General features: G+C 46.8%; 1 protein-coding gene across 5 annotated transcripts in view; it reads left to right on the forward strand.

Annotated features, from left to right (window-relative positions):
- Positions 1-20354, forward strand: part of TROAP (trophinin associated protein) — a 109223-nt gene that overhangs the window by 5215 nt on the left and 83654 nt on the right. For all 5 annotated transcript variants that reach the window (XR_012227422.1, XM_073563466.1, XM_073563467.1 and 2 more), the window contains 4 exons: positions 4072-4382; positions 4533-4719; positions 5156-5313; positions 6502-6595. Coding sequence is in view for 4 of the 5 variants with exons in the window: in XM_073563466.1 (XP_073419567.1) it covers positions 4134-4382; positions 4533-4719; positions 5156-5313; positions 6502-6595 (688 nt within the window). In the remaining variant the exon portion in view is untranslated. The remainder of the gene's footprint in view (positions 1-4071; positions 4383-4532; positions 4720-5155; positions 5314-6501; positions 6596-20354) is intronic.

The raw sequence follows: 20354 nt of genomic DNA on the forward strand, positions 1-20354 counted from the left end.
TTTAAAACTTTCAATTTTTATGCCCTTAAATCAGAGAGATGTATCACACAAATTTCTTAATAAATAATATTTTCCACATGTCTGCTTTACATCAGCACAATTTTGGAAACAAAATTTTTTTTTTTTTTGTTAGGAAGTTATAAGGGTTAAAAGTTGACTAGTGATTTCTCATTTTCACAACAAAATTTACAAAGCCAGATATGTGGTGAGCACTTTGAACCCCCAAGTGCTTCACAGAAGTTTATAACGCAGAGCAGTGAAAATAAATAATCACTTTTTTTTTTCCTCAAAAATGATAATTTAGCCCGCTATGTTTTATTTTCTCAAGGGTAACAGGAGAAATTGGACCACAAAAGTTGTTGTGGAAGTTGTCCTTAGTACGCTGATACCCCATTTGTGGGGGGGGACCACTGTTTGGGCGCATGGGAGAGCTCCTAAGAGAAGGAGCGCCATTTTGTAATGCAGACTTTGATGGAATGGTCTGCGGGCGTCATGTTGCGTTTGCAGAACCCCTGATTTGCCTAAACAGTATAAACCCCCCACAAGTGACCCCATTTTGGAAATTAGACCCCCAAGGACCTTATCTAGATGTGTGCTGAGCACTTTGAACCCCCAAGTGCTTCACAGAAGTTTATAACGCAGAGCCGTGAAAATAAAAGTTTGTTTTCCACAAAAGTGATTTTTTTTTTAGCCCCCAATTTTTTTAATTTTCCCATGGGTAACAGGAGAAATTAGACCCCCCAAAGTTGGTAAATAGTGGAAACCCCTTAATTCTTGCTCTAATTCTAATCCTAATTCTAATTGAAAAATGAAGAAAAAAAAAAGCCGGATTACTTACCGGTAATGCTCTTTTTAATGAGTCCACGACAGCACCCACTTGGAGAGAGGGATCCGCCCATAGGAACAGGAAGCCTACAGAGATAAGAGGGCTGTCCGCCTCTCCTCCTCAGTTGGATTTCAGAGTACCCGGAGGACCACCAATTATTAGGCTATTATATTAATCAATATTTTAAATTGATCTATTTTACATCTAAGAAGGTGTATATACATTATGTTAACTTCTAGGGAGGTTAGTGAACAGGTGCTGTCGTGGACTCATTAAAAGAGCATTACCGGTAAGTAATCCAGCTTTTTACTCTTCTCCACGACAGCACCCACTTGGAGAGACTTTCAGAGACCTTCACCTGGGAGGGACCACCGTGCTGAGGACCGCTCTACCAAAGGCTAGGTCAGATGAGCATAAGTCAAGCCTATAGTGGTTATAAAAAGTAGAAGGCGTCAACCAAGTTGCGGCCTTACATATAGACTCTATTGCAACGTCTCCCCTCTGCGCCCACGAGGATGCCATAGCTCTGGCGGAATGTGCCCTGATACCCTCCGGAGGATCTTTTTCTCACGGAGTTTGCCAGACAGATCGCGTCCCTGATCCACATAGACAGGGTACCCCTTGTGACTTCATATCCCTTCTTTGGCCCTGGAAAGAAATAAACAGAGCCCTACTCTTCCTCCAGCTGTTACAATACATCGAGAAGTCTAACACTGCTCTCCTAACGTCTAGTGTATGGAATTTTTCTTCTTCTGGAGTAGAATGGTTACTGTAAAATGAAGGGAGGTGGATCTCTTGCGACCTATAAAATTTCCCCGCTATTTTTGGCAGAAACGAGGGGTCTGGTTTTAATATCAACTGATCCTGGAATATTTAACAGGAACGGAGGTTCTATTGAAAGTGCCTGTATGTCGTTGACCCTTCTGGCTGAAGTTAGTGCCACTAGTAGTACCGCCTTAAGAGATAAGTGCTTAAGGGATATTGAGTCTAATGGATCAAAGAGGGAGTGCGTTAGGGCATCTAGTACCAGATTCATGTCCCAGGGAGGCACTCTGGGTATGTGTACTGGTTCGCTCTGTTCACCGCCAGAGATGAGTCTGGCTATCCATCTATTGCCTGCCATGCTATAATTTTATAGAGGGCCCCTAGAGCAGACACTTGAACTTTTAGTGTGTTGACGGATAGCCCTAGATCTTTCCTCTTTTTGTAGAAATTCTAGAATGGGTGTTATCTGGATTTCTCTAGAGTCGGGAGCTGTGTGGAACTCTAGGATCTTCCTCCATACCCTGTTATAAATCTTTGTAGTAGCCAATTTTCGACTCTGTAGGAAGGTATTGACTAGTCCTTCCCCCCCCCCCCCCGCCCCCCGTTAACCCTCTTACTCTCAACATCTCCCTTTCAAGTTTCAGCCGTCAAGCGGAGATTGTCCACTTCTTTCTTTCAAAAGTATAACTCGTCCTGCAAAACACAAGCCCTCACGTGGCCATTTTGAAAATAAAGTTATGGCTCTGGGAATTAGGGGAGCGAAAAACGAAAATACCTCCAGTCATTAAGGGGCTAAGATTACAAGGCAAAAACTTACACCACTTCCCTTTAAATCCCTGCTCTTTCAGGGATTTTGGTCCACTGAGTGGTCCTATCAGTGGCTGATTCCTATCTCTCTATGTTAACAGTCTAAAGGGCCTGTCACACTAAGCGATATCGCTAGCAATATCGCTATAACTTGTGATATTATAGCGATATTGCTAGCGATATCGCTGTGTCTGATACTTGCCTACGACCCGCTCCGCTGCTGGTTATCGCTGATCGCGCGAGAACGTCCAGGACTGTTTCTCGTCGTCAGCTTCCTGTGGAGAGACGAGCCACGAGCGTGGAGCCGGGCGGGAGGACGCAGGATCGCCTAGTGTGACAGGTAAGTAGCGACCCCTGTCCCAGCGATGTCGCTGGTGAGATCTGCCTGTGTGGCAGCTCACTAGCGACCACTTAGCGATGTACCAGCGATCCTGACCGCGTCATATCGCTGGTCGGGATCGCTGGTGCATCGCTAAGTGTGACAGTACCTTAACAAATATTAGCAGCAAATGTCCAAAATACCTCAGTAATAAACACAAACTCCATAAAATGACTGGAGAAAAGGACGATGAGATGCAAAAGAATACGATTGAAAAGTAATCTTTATTATTGAAAAAAAAAAAAAAAAAAAAATTTTAAGTGTAATCAATCTTCTGGAACCACATAAAGAAGAACAACACAGCAAGAGGGACAATAGGTAAGTACCAAAAATTGTATATACGCACTCAGGGTATTCAAAAAATATTATTCAAATAATTTACTTACAATATGTAATAAATTAAGTGCCAAGTGCACAGTATAAAAAGTATAAAAAATCTTTTTGTGGTTCCAGAAGCTTGATTACATTTGACATTTTTTTTTAAATTTTTTATCAATAAAGATTACTTTTTAATCGTATTCTTTTGCATCTCATCGTCCTTTTCTCCAGTTATTTTATGGAGTTTCCTATCTCTCCATGCACACTTATACAAAGAACACTGTCAGTCACTGATACCGAAAATCTTAGAGCAGAGGTGTAAATGGTGAATCTCGGGTTATACTGAATCTTTATATATCAGTCTGCTTGGCTGCCTCTTTGCTCTAATCCATGCCTTTAGAGTGGACGCTATCCAAAACCGCTTCGGGAAATTAAAAACTCCTCCAAAGAATATTCTAAGTTACTTTTAGCTACTACTTGCCCCTATATAAATAAAAAAAAAAAAAAAAACAAAACAATAAAAAACAGCTTATACTTGCCTACTAGCCCGGCGCTGTTCTGTGATTTTAGGTAAGAATCATTGTTTTTGTGTTTTGTGCACACAAGCGATGAAGTAGTGGACAACCCCTTTAAGACACTGGCCACTACCCACTTATATATCAGTAGTTGAGTTTATTCTTTCAGCGCTGCCTACTGATATGATATATACGTACTCCAATGAATCAAAATAATACGGTGGTATATGTACAATATTAGTGTCCTAGGGACTTTTCGTTAGCGTCTCAGTAATGTCTTCAGCAAATAGTACCCGATTGAGGGCAATAATGATATCAGCGGTTAGTGTGTTAATCTTTCATGCACTTTAATGGTAACCTAGAATATTTTGTGAGGCAACTCTGCCTTGCTGTTTGCTTTTATTTATGCCTCCTTTTCTTGATCTGCTTGTTTCTTAACTTGTTCTTTTATCCCTTGACAGATATTTTGGAGGTTGCTTGAACCTTAATTCCAAAAATTGCCTAAAGGCTCTACTTGCTGGAAATGCAGTCTTACAATGACGCTACATCTGGGTTTGGATACAAATCTCCCATTGTTCAGAAGAGCACCTGGAAAAAAGGGAAAGAAAATGAGCCCAACGCTTCGTGTTTTCAGCCGGAAAAGCACAATCCAACACTGGCGAAACATGGGTCACAGGACCCTCCCAAAAGCAGACTGCCAATTCTCTCAAAAGTAAATCAACCCCCTGATTTCCAAAAGCTGCATCAATCTTGGCAGAACCAGTTTCAGAAGGTATGAGAAATTTTGACCCTTTTGTTTTTCTTTGCTCTGTATTTGCTTTGACGTTTTGTGCGCCTTTTGGTATTAATAACTGGCAGCAGGAAAGTGGTATTAAACAAGATTAATCCACATATAAATGTTTTTTGTTTTTTTTTTTCCTAGGGTAAAGCGGTGAAAAAGAAGGCTTGTACTCGTCCCCAGCCTTTCAACTTTTCGCAAAAGTTGGATCGGCCTCGAGTAGCTCCAGATACACGACCATCTGTGAGTCCTCCGGCAAGACACAGGAGAGAACCATTGGCTGAAGTCACTTTTGATCAGAAAAATCAGTCCAAGGATTCTGATGGAAAAGGTAATTGGAAGTGACTTCTTTGAACCTTGCACTGTTTTCATCAGGGCTGTGGAGTCGGTAAACCAAACCTCCGACTCCTCAGTTTCCATGGCTCCGACTCCACAACCCTGGGTTTCATCATGGGTCAGTAGGTCTATATGCCTCCCAAAAACTTGGCCGTGCATTCAAATGTGTAACCACAATCTGTAGTTATTGCTAGGAGAGGGCTTCATTTTTCCTGCAGCGTCACTGGAAAATTCTCAGTAGCAAAAATCCGTTGCAGATTTGATCTATGGCCTTGACTAGCTGATTGCTGCTGGTCTGACTCCTGACATTTGTGGTTTCGTGAAACCTTTGTACTGACAGATTACTAAACAAAATATGAACAAAAAGTTGTGTGTGTAATATGTGTAAAATATCTTTTTTTTTTTTTTTTTTTTTTCTTTCATTGTTTTAGGTGAAAATGCTGAATTTAAAGCTGATCCAGAAGCCTTGGCTAGTATTCTCTCTGATGTTGGGGTACCAGTTCCTGCTACCGGTAAATTTAGCTTGGCTCAAAGAGTTCCCATGAGGGTGTCATCAATTGGTCAATCATCCAGCCTCTGCAAGAACACGGTAAAACCGGGGTAGATAATGTTGCATGATTGGGGTTGCACATGCTCTTACATCTACAGATCTAGTTTATGGACACCTTTTGACATGGAGCAAATGTTTTCTTACATATGTTAGTGGTTACTTATAGTTAATAATATTGCACTATCTTTGAACTCTTAATTCATTCATTTTAAGACCCCTTATATGCAGTTTGTAGCCTAATCCAAGTTTCTATTGTAGGGCGTGTTCTCCCAGTATTATAGGCTGTATCTTAGGTCTTTGTGTATCCTGGATGCTGCTGTCTTTGCTTGCTTTCATATATCAGGACAGTTAAAATATCGTACCCATGTCCCTCTTGTCTATAGACTGCTTTCTGTGCTCTCCCTGAGATACTTTCTCTCCTTTCCATAGTTATCAAAGAGAGCGAGCAGGAGCTATGATTTTTTTTGTAACATTTTTTTGCAAAAGTTCTGAGCTAAAAAAATAGAAAAATGGTAGCGTTTAAGAAGCAATGCAAATAGCATTACATGACATGAAAAAAAAATGTATAAGGCTACGTGCACATGCTGCGGATTGTAGTGCGGATTTGGCCGCGTGGATTTTGTAAAATCCGCAGGTAAATCTGCAGGTCAAAAGACCTGCGGTTTACCTGCGGATTGCTCTGCGGTTTTGCCCTGCAGTTTGCCATCTCCTCAAAGGAGGAGATGGCAAACTGCAGCGGATTCCGCAGAAAGAATTGACATGTCAATTCTTTCTGCGGTTTCAAAACCGCAGAAAAATCCGCACCATCTGCACTGCGGTTTTTTATTCCCATAGGGAATAATGGTACTGTACACCGCAGCAAAAACTGCTGCGGAACCGCAGCAGAATCCGCAGCGTGTGCACACCCCCTAAGGATACTGCATATAAGTCACTGTATTGACTTTGAATCCTCCTGGGATTAGGCAACATATGGATATAGATTTGTATCTATATAGGTTCACATGCTCCAAATCATGCAAGACTGAGTGATAATTATAACACTGCGCACAGTTTTGATAAACTCTCCAAACCTCCTTTCTTGGGTGATGTCAGAAATCTTCTATTTCTTTATTTTTCCTGTATTTCTAGTTTGTGTAAATATTGAGACTGATTACAATGCGTGTATGAAATGATACAAAGTAGTTTATTTGTCTTTTCCTCATTATAATTTATATATTTTATTTGAAGATGGTCAGAAGTTCTATGTATGCTGTGCTAAGAAGTCAGTCCGCATCCTCCAATCTAGACAGGATATCTTGTTTCTCCAACATGCAGCCAAAAGGTATATGGAAAGCACCTAGTTATATGCCCCTGCTCAGGCTCTGTGGGGCACAGTATGATGTCTCCACAATGTACGATCACATGGAGAACATGCAAAACTCCAGATTGTGTGTGTGGAAATAAAAATATACGGTACATATATTGCAGCATGCACTGCTTTTTTCCATGTTCAGGATCACAATTGGTTACCATCTGTGTCAAGTATTTTTCACAGCTCTGTAAGGGTAAGTCCACACTGGGTGTTTTTGCTGCTTTTTTTATGCTAATTTTCAGCTGCTTTTTACATTACCAGCAAAGCCTATGAGATTTCAGAAATCTCATGCACACAATTTTTTTTTTTTTTTTTTTCTTTTGTCATCAGGATTTTGTGCTTTGCAGCCTTTTTTTTTTTTTTTTTACATAGAGCATGTCACTTCTTTCAGCATTTTTTCAGCATATTTCACCCATTGACTTGAATGGATGGTGGAAAAACTCCTTTTTTTTTCTTTTTTTTGGCAGCCTATTTGCTGCAGAAAAGTCAAGGACAGCAGGATGTGACCTCAGTCCGTTCCGCTACATCTAGATGGCAGGCTGCATAATGCGTCCATACAGCCTGTCATCCAGCAGAGCAGACCTGAACCTCATTCACTTGAATGGAGGCCTGATAATACAGTGTTTGACACGCTGTCATATGCATGACAGCGCGGCAAGCACAGTTTCTGATCGGTGGTGAAACCATCCCCGAGAGCCGCGGTTCCCACGCTGTCATAATACAACGTGAGTGTTCAGCTGTGATCAGTTATAAAGTTTACCTCCTTTCACTGGTGTCAGCTGATGGGACTACTGCTCCCTTCATCTGACACCTGCTGCCGCTAATAACAGCGAGAGCAGGAGCGGATGATGGGAGTATTCTTCAGTCGCTCCTGCACTGTAAATAATTTAGAATTTTTTTTTTTTTTTTTTTTTTTAAACTGTCTGGGTTCCCCCCTATCTTTGATAACACAGGTCCGCAAAAAATAATTTTTCAAGAGCTGTTTTGGTTATTCCACGTAATCTTTGTTTTTGAGTGCGCTGAATCCGAAAATGACCTCCGTTTTGTCATAGGACATCACGTTTTCTGACAATTTAAGTAACTATGTTAAATAAGACAATACCTCAAAATAAATGAAAATAGACTCATAAAATTAATTTTTTATTACAAATGTTTCATGAAAATCATTTTTTTTAACTGCAATGAGCTCACTAACACACACTAAAATCTATTCTTCCCTGTGAGGCTTCCCTTGGTACATTTACGCTTGTGAGTAGCATCTGTAATGTCTCTCTGAAGCGTCCAACAGTAGTCTGCTATCATTGTAATGCTCCATCTTCCCTGGTATCGTCTTTCCATCTCTTTAATGTCCATGTGCAATCGTTCACCTTGGTCTTCACGAACAGCTTCCAAATTTTGAGGAAAGTTGTCAAGGTGGGAATGGAGGAAATGCACTTTCAAACTCATCAGGCAACCTAAAGCTTGAAATGCTTTCAGCATTCGTCTAACAATTTTTTTTGTAGTCAGGGTCTTTGTTATTGCCTAAAAATTTCTCTACGACCTCTTTAAATGCAATCCACCCTTCTTTTTGAGGATGCGTCATGGTATTGATAAACTCTTGATCAGCTATAAGCCTTCTAATGTCTGGTCCGACGAACACGCCTTCCTTCAATTTTGCCTCCGAGAGGCCTGGAAACTTGGTGACCAAGTATTTGAAGCATTCTCCATCTTTTGGAAGTGATTTTACGAATTGCTTCATCAATCCCAATTTGATGTGGAGAGATGGTAGAAGAACTTTATGGGGAGGAACCAAAGTTTCTCAGAGGACATTTTTTTTTTTTTTCACCAACTGTGAGCACCCTCGGCTGCCTATTCTTCTTGGTCCAGTGATTTTGTCGGTCTCGACTGTCCCATAGACATCGAAAACAAGGGTATTTGGTATAGCCTTCTTGTTGCCCGAGCAGCATGCACAAGACTTTCAAATCCCCGCACACTTGCCAACCGTGGTCTTCATATTTAAGTTTACGAAGAACCAATTCCAAGTTCTCGTAGGTTTCCTTGAGGTGTACGGAATGACATACAGGGATGGAAGCATAAAAACCGCCGTTGTGGAGTAAAACTGCTTTGAGACTTCTTTTTTCAAGAATCTATAAAAAGACTCCATTGCGCTGAATCACATTGGATTTTGAATTGACCCATCAAACCTTCGACATCGATGCAATAAACCTACTTATCTTCCTGGGCAAAGTAAGGAACGAACTCGTCTTCACGATGTCTGAACCATGAAAAAGACACTCCTGGTAACAATAAATTCTTGGTTTTGAGCCTTGATCCGAGTAACTCAGCGGCATCTTTGGGAAGATTCAAGTCTCTTACCAAATCATTCATCTCCTCCTGGGAAAACAATTTTGGTCTTGTATCATCTTCAAAGTCAGAACTTGATTCATCATCTGGTTCAGGTATGACTCCACCTTCATCGGAGCTAGTTATCTCTTCCAAGGTAGCAGAGGCCTTAGGTACTGGTATGTCTGTGCCATGGGGGATGGGACGAATTGCTGAGTGAATATTGGGGTATGAAATGGAATGCTTCCATTTTGAATTATACCCTTTCACATTGCATGAACAAAAGTAACAATCGTCACTATGGTTCTTTTGCTCTCGCCATACCATAGGAATCTCATAACGGAAAGCCTTTTTTTCTTACCCTTGAACCAATTTCGGAGGTCCTCAACACACCGTTTGCACACTTTGAGGCGCCCAAGCTTTATCTTGATCTCCAAGCTTTAGTCCGAAATATGCGAAGTATACTTTTTTCACAAAGTCTGTAATATTCAGCTCTTGCTTCAACACTGTATATTCACCACAAATGTAACAGAAACTGTCAGGCGATTTAATATACTTCCGCTGAGCCATAATGCTAATTTTGGGAAACACGGTTGAATATGACGCTCTGTTAAGCGTCTGGTTCCGGGCGCTGCACAGCGGGAATCCCGAGCCTTGTCCTCTGCGGTCTGCCCACACCAGCACTGTGGGTTCGGTCGCAGGGGACAGCTCCTGGGCGAGTTTGGAGTCGCCGGCTTTGCATAATCGCTTGCTCTGCGCCCGCGGAAACGCAGCCCGACGAGATGTATGCTGCTTCTTCGGACATGCTGTATCTGTCCGCTGCTGGAGATAGGGGGAAGGAGGTAGCACCTCGTTTTCCCTGTGGTCTCCTGGGCAGCACTTACCCCAGTCCTGTGCCCCCCCCCCGTTCCTGGACGCCTCTACACAAAAATCGCACGCCACCAGCTGTGGGGCGGACTGTCAACATATAAACCGGTCCAGGGGCGGTACTTCCGAGTCTGGCCTAGCCGCGCTCCGGAGCCGGGCACTAAATTTATCCCCCGCCGCCCAGGCCGGGGAGGCGGGCCGCCGGAAGAGACGTGCGGCCTGGAGGCGGAACCTCCAGTTGCGGCCTCAATTTATCCCCTGCCTGTTACGAAGGGGGGGGGGGGGGGCGACTCCATGGCGCCACAAAAAAATGGCACTACTTACTGGCGCAGGCTTCTCCGCACTGCTCCGTGGCCACTGGCCGGTGGCATCTGACAGCTAAGGGCTCCAGCCCCGGATCTTCGCCGCAGGAGCCCTCCTAGACCCTCTCCTCACTGACAATCCTCTTCAGCTTCCCAGCTCAAGTATGTGAGGGGGCCTTGATAAAATAGGACGGTGCAGGCACCCTAGCTCCATCTAACCCCTTCAGGGGATGAGGAGAGGGACCGTTCGCCGCCTTGCAGCACCGCAGTCTAAGCATTGGTGGAGCAGTGGGGGCCGCACGGACTAGTCTTGTGCCTCTGTACAGCCCATGGTTTCAATACCTAGGGGTGGTCAGGGCTAAGTCCGGCATTGTGTCCCACGTCGTGGGAGAGGATATGTGAAGGGACACTCGCACGTGCTCGCCCGTTGATGGTTTGGGGAAATCGGACCCTTTCAATAGGATCCGTTGCCCCGTCTCATCTTTATAGATGGTAAAAATAAAATAAAAAAAGGTCTGGGTAAAACGGCCCAGATATGTCCCACGATGCGGGAGACGATACTCAACACGTGCTCGCCCGTTGATGGTTTGGGGAGATCGGACCCTTTCAATAGGGTCCGTCGCCCCTGTCTCATCTTCATGGGAAAAGAAAAAAAAAAAAAAAAAAAGAAAAGCCTGGAGCAAAACCAGACGGCGAGGGTGTATACGACGGAGGAGGAGCTAACCTCTTTTTTTTTCTTAGTGTCAGCCTCCTAGCGGCAGAAGCATACACCCACAGTATCTGTCCCCCCCAATGAGCGTCTCGGAGAAAAGGATTTTACGGTGAGTTATCACAAAAATCCATTTTTTTTAGCATTGTATATCTTCAATGCATTGATGTGAACTAATTAATAGTAATTTTGACTTTCAAAACCCTAAGATGGGGAAAAAAAAAAAATTGGGAAAAACTTGCAAAATTTGAAGAGAATTTTGCATTTTGTGGCAAATCCTGACGTCCAGGATTTTTTTCAATATTTTTTTTTTTTTCGTTTTCAGCACACCAAAATGGAAATTAGATGAAAATAATCAAACAGCTTTTTAGTCGCAGACCTGTGTAGCAAGCCAGGCAATACTCACAGCTGAGGGTTCAACTCACAGCTGAGGGTTCAACCCTCAGCTGTCAGCGTCTGCAAGGCTAATTATCAAGAACAGAGTGGTCCCTAGCTTTTTTTTGTTTAAAAATAAATGCATGGGGGCCACCCATTTTTGCAACCAACCTTACTTAAGCAGACAGCTGGGGGCTGGTATTCTCAGGCTGGTAAGGGGCCATGGATATTGGCGCCCCTCTGCCTAAAAATAGCTGCCCAGAAAAGGCACATCTATTGGATGCTCCAATTCAGGTGCTTTGCCTGGCTCTTCCCACTTGCCCTGTAGTGGTGGCAACTGGGGTTGATGTCGCCTTTGTATTGTCAGGTGACATCAACCACATGGATTAGTAATGGAGAAGCGTCTGAGACACCTATCCAATACTAATCCTATAGTTAGATTGTAATTAAAGACACAGCCAGAATAAAGTTTATTAGAAACAAACAGTTTTCCATTTTTATTTAAAAATAACAGTTATACTCACCTAACGCCTATTCCACCGAAGCCCTCATTCTCCTGTAACAAAGCTAAAATAAAAAACAATATCCTTCACCTATCCGTCGTTCTGTCCCACGCCTCTTCACCGTGAAAAAGTTGCACAGTGTAGAGGCGATAGGTGAGGGATATTGTTTAATCCATCGCTTCATTGGGGGACACAGAAACCATGGGTGTATGCTGCTGCCACTAGGAGGCTGACACTATGTACAGAAAAAAGTTTGCTCCTTTTCCGCAGTATACACCCCACCGACCGGCACTAATTTCCTCAGTTTAGCTTAGTGTCAGTTGGAGGTGGCCACGGGTCTTTCATTAGACCCATATCTACCTCAGTGTGCGTCGTTTTCTTTCAGGTTTCCGGAGGGATACAGAGTGAATGGTCACATCTGTAGTCCCACAAAGAGAATGAGTATGGCGTGTACTGCCACCCCGTATCCTCATAGCTCTCCACGGCAGGACCAAGAACCCAGACCACGAATTCGTGTCAGGCGATCCATCTGGTCCTCTCCCCCCGTCTCCCACCCACTCGCCCACCAGAGCCTGTCGGTCTGGCAGAGACGCGGACCTCCTTCTATGGAAGAAGACAGGATCTTGATAAGGTACAGGTTTTGCTGATAGAGGGTAAGTATGGGACCCTTCCTCTCCCTGCCTCCCATGTCTCCCCGGCTGGTCCTTTCTTTTTCTTTTGGCCAGCCATGCTGCAGGCTCGGGGACCTTGCAGAGCGGGCGCCCTGAGTGACATGTCCCCAGATATCACGGCTCCTTTCAGCAGCCTCTGCCTCTCTCTGCGCCCTCCTCCCCTCCTCTCCCCGGCTGCACTTATCTTGTTCACTGCTCAGCAGGCAGGCGGCAGACATGTATTCATTGTGGAGGGATTGTGCGGCAGTGCAGCGTTGCCTCCGCGCCGCCCCGCGCTCACCGCCAGCCGCCGCATCTACTCCAGGTCCCGGCTTCTATTGTGGGCTTGTTCGGCGTCGCGGCCACACCCCCGCCTTTTTCCTTAGGCGGGCTTCTCTCCTGCCCGTTCTAAGCCTGCCCACCGCTCGCTCCCTCCCATTCTAGGACGTCTGCGCTCCGGAGGCGACGCTCAGCCACCTAGCCTGCCTATCATCAGCGGCGGTGCCATCTTTGGCTGCAGTTAGCCCCGCCCTCTTCCCTGTCTCCACAAGGAAGCGCGCTTTTTCTACCGGGCTCCCCTCAGGCGGCCGCCATTTTCCCCTGTCTGAAAGCCGGACTCCATCGCCTCTTCTGTGGCCCTGCAGATACGGAGGAGCTGTGCAGCAGCGCTCGCTGGAAGCATCCACAGGACACCGGGACTGTGAGTAACTCTGCAACTGCAGACTGACACCCTCCTCTGCCTCCTGTCCCCCAACCTTCCGGCACTGCTTCAGTGACTTTCCCTCATTATGTCTAACTCTAAGCCTGATCATGCTCGCCCTCCGGCTTCCACTTGCACCTTTAGTCAAGTTCTTTGCATGCTCTTCTTGCAAACATAAATCACTATGTCAAACCCTGAGAACATAGAAAAAACCGGGCTGTAGACCAAATGGTATAATTAAAAAATACATTTTTATTTATCAAAAAATTAAAAATATGTATATGGCAAGAGAGATGTACATATCAATAAAAGGGATATCGATCACCCATGAGGTTTCTCACAACTATCAAACCACAAAACAAGGATTTTAACATCACCAAACAAGTTGATAATAAATACCGCTTCAAAAACCGCCTCCCGTTGAAGCAAAAGCGAAACGCGTGTCGGGGCAGAGGGACGCCCGGGGGACTCCGCATCAAACACATGGTATGGTTGCTTCATTCCACATGATTACATCCATTATTGCTCCCTTATTACTGTTATACCGCTAGTCAATAGGATGATGCCTTCAGTATGATAGTGTGCACATGCCGTTATTTTTGGGCATTTTTTTTGTAAAGCGGCATCTATATACCGCCATTAATAGGATGTAGCTCTCACTTTGACAGCAATTATATATGCCTTGTTATAGATTAGGCACCTATATGTATAGCCGTTTCAGTATGTAACTATTATGATATAATTGGGGAGTCATCAGTTTATATTCCAGTCCATTGTAACTTCGTTTAGAAAACTACACCACAGAAAGTACTTTTGTATTCATATTCATGTAGGTGTTTTTTAAGACACGGTTTTTGAAGCGGTATTTAATAACTTGTTTGGTGATGTTAAAATCCTTGTTTTGTGGTTTGATAGTTGTGAGAAACCTCATGGGTAATCGATATCCCTTTTATTGATATGTACATCTCTCTTGCCGTATAGATATTTTAAATTTTTTGATAAAAATGTATTTTTTAATTATACCATTTGGTCTACAGCCCGTTTTTTTCTATGTTCTCAGGGTTTGACATTGTGATTTATGAATTGTTTGGATGATATTCAAATTTAATTGTGATAGAGGCACCTTTATGGTGATCAATTCTTGCAAACGCAAACTTCCCTCAGGTCAATCCACTCCCCTCTGCACCGACTGCAGCAACCCCATCCAGCCCGTCGCCCAGGAGCCCCCTATTGCTCCACGTGAGAGCGAATCCCCCATTCCTGAGTGGGCTTCTCTATCTCAATAAGTGGCGGATCTCACCAGGGTGCCTCAGTCACTAGTTCTCTTGATAAGTTGCCCCTGGACACCTCTGCAGGACCCAGCAGGTCACAAGAGGTTCCATCTGAACCAGCCAGCATGAGCCGCAAAAGACCCAGGCAGGATCTCCGGCGGGAATCCTCTCCTCGCTCCATTTCACCACATAGTCCTTCCCAGCAGTGTTCTTCCCGTGTCTCCTCACTTGAGTCAGGCGAAGCATTCTCGGATGCGCCATCCGAGGAGATTTTAGAGCTGGATTCGGACCATACCGCGGACATGAAGGTTACAGTACAGAACCTCATTGCAGCGGTTAACCATACTTTCGAGATCACAGACTCCCCTGCGAAACCCTCAGATCAGGAGGTTTTGTTCAGACGGGCAGAAACACCTTCCAGGGTCTTTGCTCCTCATTCTGAGTTTGCCAAGCTCCTCACCAGGGAAAGGGAAAATCTGACCAGGCGTTTTCAAAGAGGGAATCGCCTCGGCGTGCTGTATCCATTTTCTCAAGAGCTCACCGACAACTGGTCGGCCTCTCCTTCTGTAGACGCTCCTGTGTCCAGACTGTCTAACAGCACGGTCCTTCCGATTTCAGGTGTGGCGGCTTTGAAGGATTCTATCGACGGGATCATAGAATCCTTAGCAAAGTAAGCATTCGAAGCGGCTTCGACGGTGCTAAGCCCAGCCTTTGCCTCCACTTGGGTAGCAAAGGCCATAGCTACTTGGGCGGAGGATCTCCACCAAGGCATTCTTGATGGAGCCCAACCAGAGCGACTGGGCGAGCTTGCCAACCAGATCTCCCATGCAGGGGAATATTTTGTCTCTGCCTCCTTAGATGCTGCCTCTTGCGCAGCTCAAGCGTCCAGCAACTTAGTTGCAATCCGGCGTACAATTTGGCTCAAGGCTTGGCAGGCGGATTTGTCTTCAAAAAAGTCTCTTACCAATCTGCCCTTTCAGGGTGCGCGTCTCTTCGGATCCCAGCTGGACCAGATTATCAAAGGCGCCACTGGGGGGGCATAAGCTCTCTTCTCCCTCAGTCCAAGCCTCCGTAGACCCCCTCCAAGGCGTCAGTTTCGGCCCTTTTGGGCTTTCCGCCGCGTCGCGACGGCAGAACCTTTCTCCAACCAACAAAGGCCGCAAGCACACCAGGATAGGAAGATGGTCTCCTTTAGGCCCACTCCATCCTGGCGATCTCACTCCTCACACTGCAGATCCTCCAGGTCCAGAACTGGAAGGTCCACCTCGGCATGACTATCTACAGAGTCCCGGGGCGCCTTTCCAACTGGGCGGCCGACTCCTTTTCTTCAGGGACGTCTGGCTTGCCTCGGTGGAAGACGCTTGGGTCAGGGAAGTTGTATCCTCAGGATACAAGATAGAGTTCGTTTCTCGGCCCCGGGATCGCTTCTTCGAGTCCCGTCCTCCAAAAGACCCCTCCTTAGTTCCGAGCTTCTTTGCATCCATCGGCTCTCTTCTCAGTTCCGGGGTGATTGTTCCCGTTCTCGAAACAGAGCGATTCACAGGGTTCTACTCAAACCTGTTCGTGGTGCTGAAAAAAAGGCGGCGCTTTTCGGCCCTTTCTGGACCTCAAACTGCTGAACAAGAGGGTCCGCCTGTGTCATTTCAGGATGGAGTCCCTTCGTTCAGTAATCGCTTCCATGGAGGCGCAGGAATTCATGTGTTCAATAGACATTCAAGTTGCTATCTGCATGTCCCCATCTTTCACGGGCATCAGAAATTTCTGCGTTTTGCGATTCATCAGGACCACTACCAGTTTGTCGCCCTGCCGTTCGGTCTCGCCACCACGCCCAGAGTGTTTACGAAGATCATGGCGGCGTTGATGGCCCTGTTGAGGATCAGAGGTCTCGTGCTCTTCCCGTACCTTGACGACATTCTGATCAAAGCTCCGTCTTTTCACCAGACTCTCCAAAGCCTTGCCATCGTTCTCGACACCCTGTCCAGTTTCGGGTGGCTTGTAAACAAGGTTTTTCAGATCAGGTTATTCACACCATGATCCGGGCTAGAAAACCATCATCTTCTAGAATTTATTATCGTACGTGGAAGGCCTATTTCACTTGGTGCAAGGCCAATGGCGTTCCGCCCATGTCCTTTTCTCTCCCTTCTATCCTGGCGTTCCTCCAGGCAGGCCTAGATGTGGGCCTTGCCCTCAGTTCTTTGAAGGGTCAAGTTTCAGCGCTCTCCATTCTTTTTCACAAGACGTTGGCCTCCCTTCCGCAGGTCAAAACCTTTCTTCAGGGAGTGGCTCATACGGCACCTCCGTACCGCGCTCCCGTGGATCCATGGGATCTCAATCTGGTTCTGGAGGCTCTTCAACGGTCTCCCTTTGAACCTCTCAGGGAGGTCTCCCTGTCCCTTCTCTCCTGGAAAGTAGCCTTTCTGGTGGCCATCACCTCCAGCCGGCGCGTGTCGGAAATGGCGGCCCGTTCTTGTCGTCCCCCTTTCCTGGTGCTCCATCAGGACAAGATGGTCCTGTGGCCCCCGCCTTTCTTCCTAAGGTAGTGTCCACTTTCCACCTAAATGAGGACATTGTTCTCCCGTCCTTTTGTCCGGGTCCAATCCACCCTTTGGAGCGCTCCTTGAACAAGGTAGACCTGGTCAAAGCCATGAAGGTTTACCTGGCTAGGACGTCTCCCTTGCGGAAGACATTCTTCATCATTCCAGATGGTGCGCAGAAAGGACAGCCGGCCTCCAAGGCTACCATTGCTTGCTGGATCAGATCGGCAGTTTTGGAGGCCTACCAGGTCAAGCATCAAGTGCCCCCTCCGGGAATTAGAGCTCAATCTACCCGGGCAATGGGTGCCTCCTGGGCGGTGCACCACAGAACTTCTGCGCAGCAGCTCTGCAAAGCGGCAACCTGGTCTTCGATCCACACGTTTGTCAAATTTTACAAGGTCCACACCTACGCTTCGGCGGACGCCAGCATAGGCAGAAGGATCTTGCAGGCGGCGGTGGTGAGTCCGCTGACCTGATGGACGTTTGTTTCCCACCCCAGGGACTGCTTTGGGACGTCCCATGGTTTGTGTCCCCCAATGAAGCGATGGAGAAAACAGGATTTTTCCCTTCACCCATGACCGCACCACCTGAGAGGGATCCGCCCCGCCAGGACAGGAACCTACTGAGACATAAGGGGCGGCACCTCTCCCCCGCTTCAGTTGGGTTCCTGTCCTGGAAGGAACCCCACTGTCGGCGGTGCCTGTCATGGGCGAAGAAAATGGACCCAGCCCCGTCCCGGCGCAGGAAGAATTGGTGTCTCACCTGCAGCGCCGGCCGTCGGGTGCTGAATGCGCAGTCCCCGGGCTCTCCGGGGTTCCGGGTTCGTGCGGGCGTCGGTGGGATCCCCGGGGTCTGCGGGAAGCCCCCACCGCGCCGCCCCTCCCCTCGCACACGCCGCATCTCGATTCCCATAGCAGGGGAGAGACGCTGGCTTCTTCCGGCCGCTGACGTCAGCGGCGCATTGCATGGTGGGTGCGCCGGCTGACGTCAGAGAAGGGCGACGGTTTAATGGCGCTGGGTGCGACGCCGGCCGGCTTTCTGAAGCGGTCGGCCGGCGGTCGCAGGGGGGAGGGGAGAGACGCTCACCTGAGCGGAGGCGCGGTATTTAAAGAGAGAAGGCGGCAGCAGACGGCGGTGCAACATGGAGTCAGAGCAGGAACGTTCAGCGTCCCTGCCTCCCTCTCAGCCCTCTGGCAGAAAGCATGGAAGCCATTCCAGCAGCAGTCTCCCCAGCCGCAGGTCGGGGGACTCATCAAGAGCCAAAGAACGCAGGTCACGTGCCCCGACGCAGCCTCTGAGTCCGGTACCCTTGATTTCGGGTGGTGAGTGATCTTCGTGAATGTTAGCATTATGTTAATAGGGCTTCTGTTGTATGCTTCACCCTGTAGGAAAGGCCTAGAAAAGCGGGAAGCAAGAAGAACAATAGGGATTGTGCTATATGTAAATCTCCCCTAGCAAGAGATTGGCAAAAAGATCTGTGCTGCGTGCATTCAGCGGACTATGGCGGAGGAAGCGCCTAGTTTCGCAGCCAATCTGATATCTGCCCTAAGGTCAGAAATGGAAGGCTCAATTAAGTCCCTATTGAAAAAAACCAGCAAGGATCCCCCTAGTTCCCCCTCGGATTCCGCGTCAAGGTCATCTCAGGCGGAAAAATCATCCTCCTCAGACAGCGACATGGGGGTAACCATGTTTTCCTGTAGAAGACACAGACGCCCTCCTAAAGGCCATTAGAGCTACAATGGGCCTACAGGAAGAAAAGGCGGCTAAAACCCTAGAGGATGTTATGTTTGGGGGGCTTCAGGAGAGGAAAAAACGAACCTTTCCAGTAAACGAGAAGATCCAGGCACTTATTGAGAGAGTGGAAAAAGCCCGAAAAATCGGGGGCCCTTCCATCCACTTCTAAGAGACGATATCCCTTCAAGCATAAGGATGCAGAGATATGGGACAAAATCCCCAAAATAGATGCAGCAGTGTCCAGGTCCTCCAAATGGTCGGCCCTGCCCCTGGAAGATGCAGGGGTTCTTAGAGACCCACCAGACAAGAAGGCGGACTCATATTTGAGGCACGCATGGGAGGCGACAGCAGGAGGACTAAAACCGGCGATAGCGGGCACTTGCACGGCACGCTCCCTCATGATCTGGCTGCAGCAGTTAGAAGAAAAGCTGGCTTCAAGGGTCCCAAGAGAGAAAATCTTATCGGAGATGTATCTCTTGCATGGGGCAGCAGCTTTTTTGGCCGATACCTCGGCGGACTCTATGCGGATGACAGCCAGGGCAGCGTCACTATCAAATGCTGCTAGACGCGCGTTATGGCTTAAGGGCTGTCCGGGTGACCTTCAGTCCAAGGCCAAATTATGCTCTCTCCCCTGCGACGGTCGATTCTTGTTCGGCAAGAACTTGGACGATATACTGGAGAAAGCAGGCGATAAGAAAAAAGGCTTCCCCAGATTCCCTATGGATCAGAGGAGACAGCCCTTTCGGAGGGGGAGATTCAATAGGGGGCGCCCTCCCGCTAACAGGAGAAGATGGGAGGATAAAAGAAAAAATCGGGATTTATGATTGGTGGAGGCACCTCCACCTCAAAAAAAGTCGCCACAGTGACGCCAGTATTCCAGTGGGGGGGGGGAGATTGGCACTCTTTTTCCAAACCTGGGAGAAGATCTCCTCCAACGCCTGGATCCTAACAGAAGGCCTGAAAATTCCCTTCATTCGTCAGCCAAAATCCGTGGTCGTCATCACACCCATCAGGAAGGTGACCGAAGAGCAGGTGGCCTTAGAAACAGAGATCCTGAGCCTAATAGACAAGCGGGTACTCTCCGAGGTACCACACCTACAGGAAGGGAAGGGGTTTTATTCACCCCTTTTTCTGATAAAAAAAAAAAAAACCCAATCAAACATTCAGGACAATCCTAAATCTCAAACGGCTCAATCTATGGATAAGGAATTCGACCTTCAAGATGGAATCAGTAACTACGGCGGTGAAGCTGCTACACCAAAATTGCTTCATGGCCGTAGTCGATTTAAAGGATGCGTATTATCACATCCCTATCCACCCAGATTACCAGAAATACTTGAGGGTAGCACTTTATATTCAAGGCACACTAAGGCACTTTCAGTTCAGGGCTCTTCCGTTTAGCCCCGAGAGTTTTCACCAAGGTCATAGCGGAAGTGACTGCCTTTCTCCGGATTCACGACACGGTCATAATACCATACCTGGACGATTTTCTCATAGTAGGCAGCTCACAGGACGACCGTACAGTGCAGTTGACCCGGGTGATCAACACCTTGCAGGAATTAGGGTGGATAGTCAATTTCAAAAAATCAAATTTGCAACCCCTAAAAAAACAGACCTTCCTAGGATTCGTACTAGACTCATAAAAGCAAGAGTGTCTGCTCCCAGAGTCCAAAATAGAAAAGGTGCAGAATCTGGCCTTCACGGGCCAAAACCAACCACGTATGACTTTAAGAAGAGCAATGTCCCTGCTAGGTACCCTAAC

The sequence above is a fragment of the Dendrobates tinctorius genome, unplaced genomic scaffold, assembly GCF_039654945.1.
Source record: "Dendrobates tinctorius isolate UK_male_01 unplaced genomic scaffold, ASM3965494v1 ptg000388l, whole genome shotgun sequence".
Taxonomy (NCBI): domain Eukaryota; kingdom Metazoa; phylum Chordata; class Amphibia; order Anura; family Dendrobatidae; genus Dendrobates; species Dendrobates tinctorius.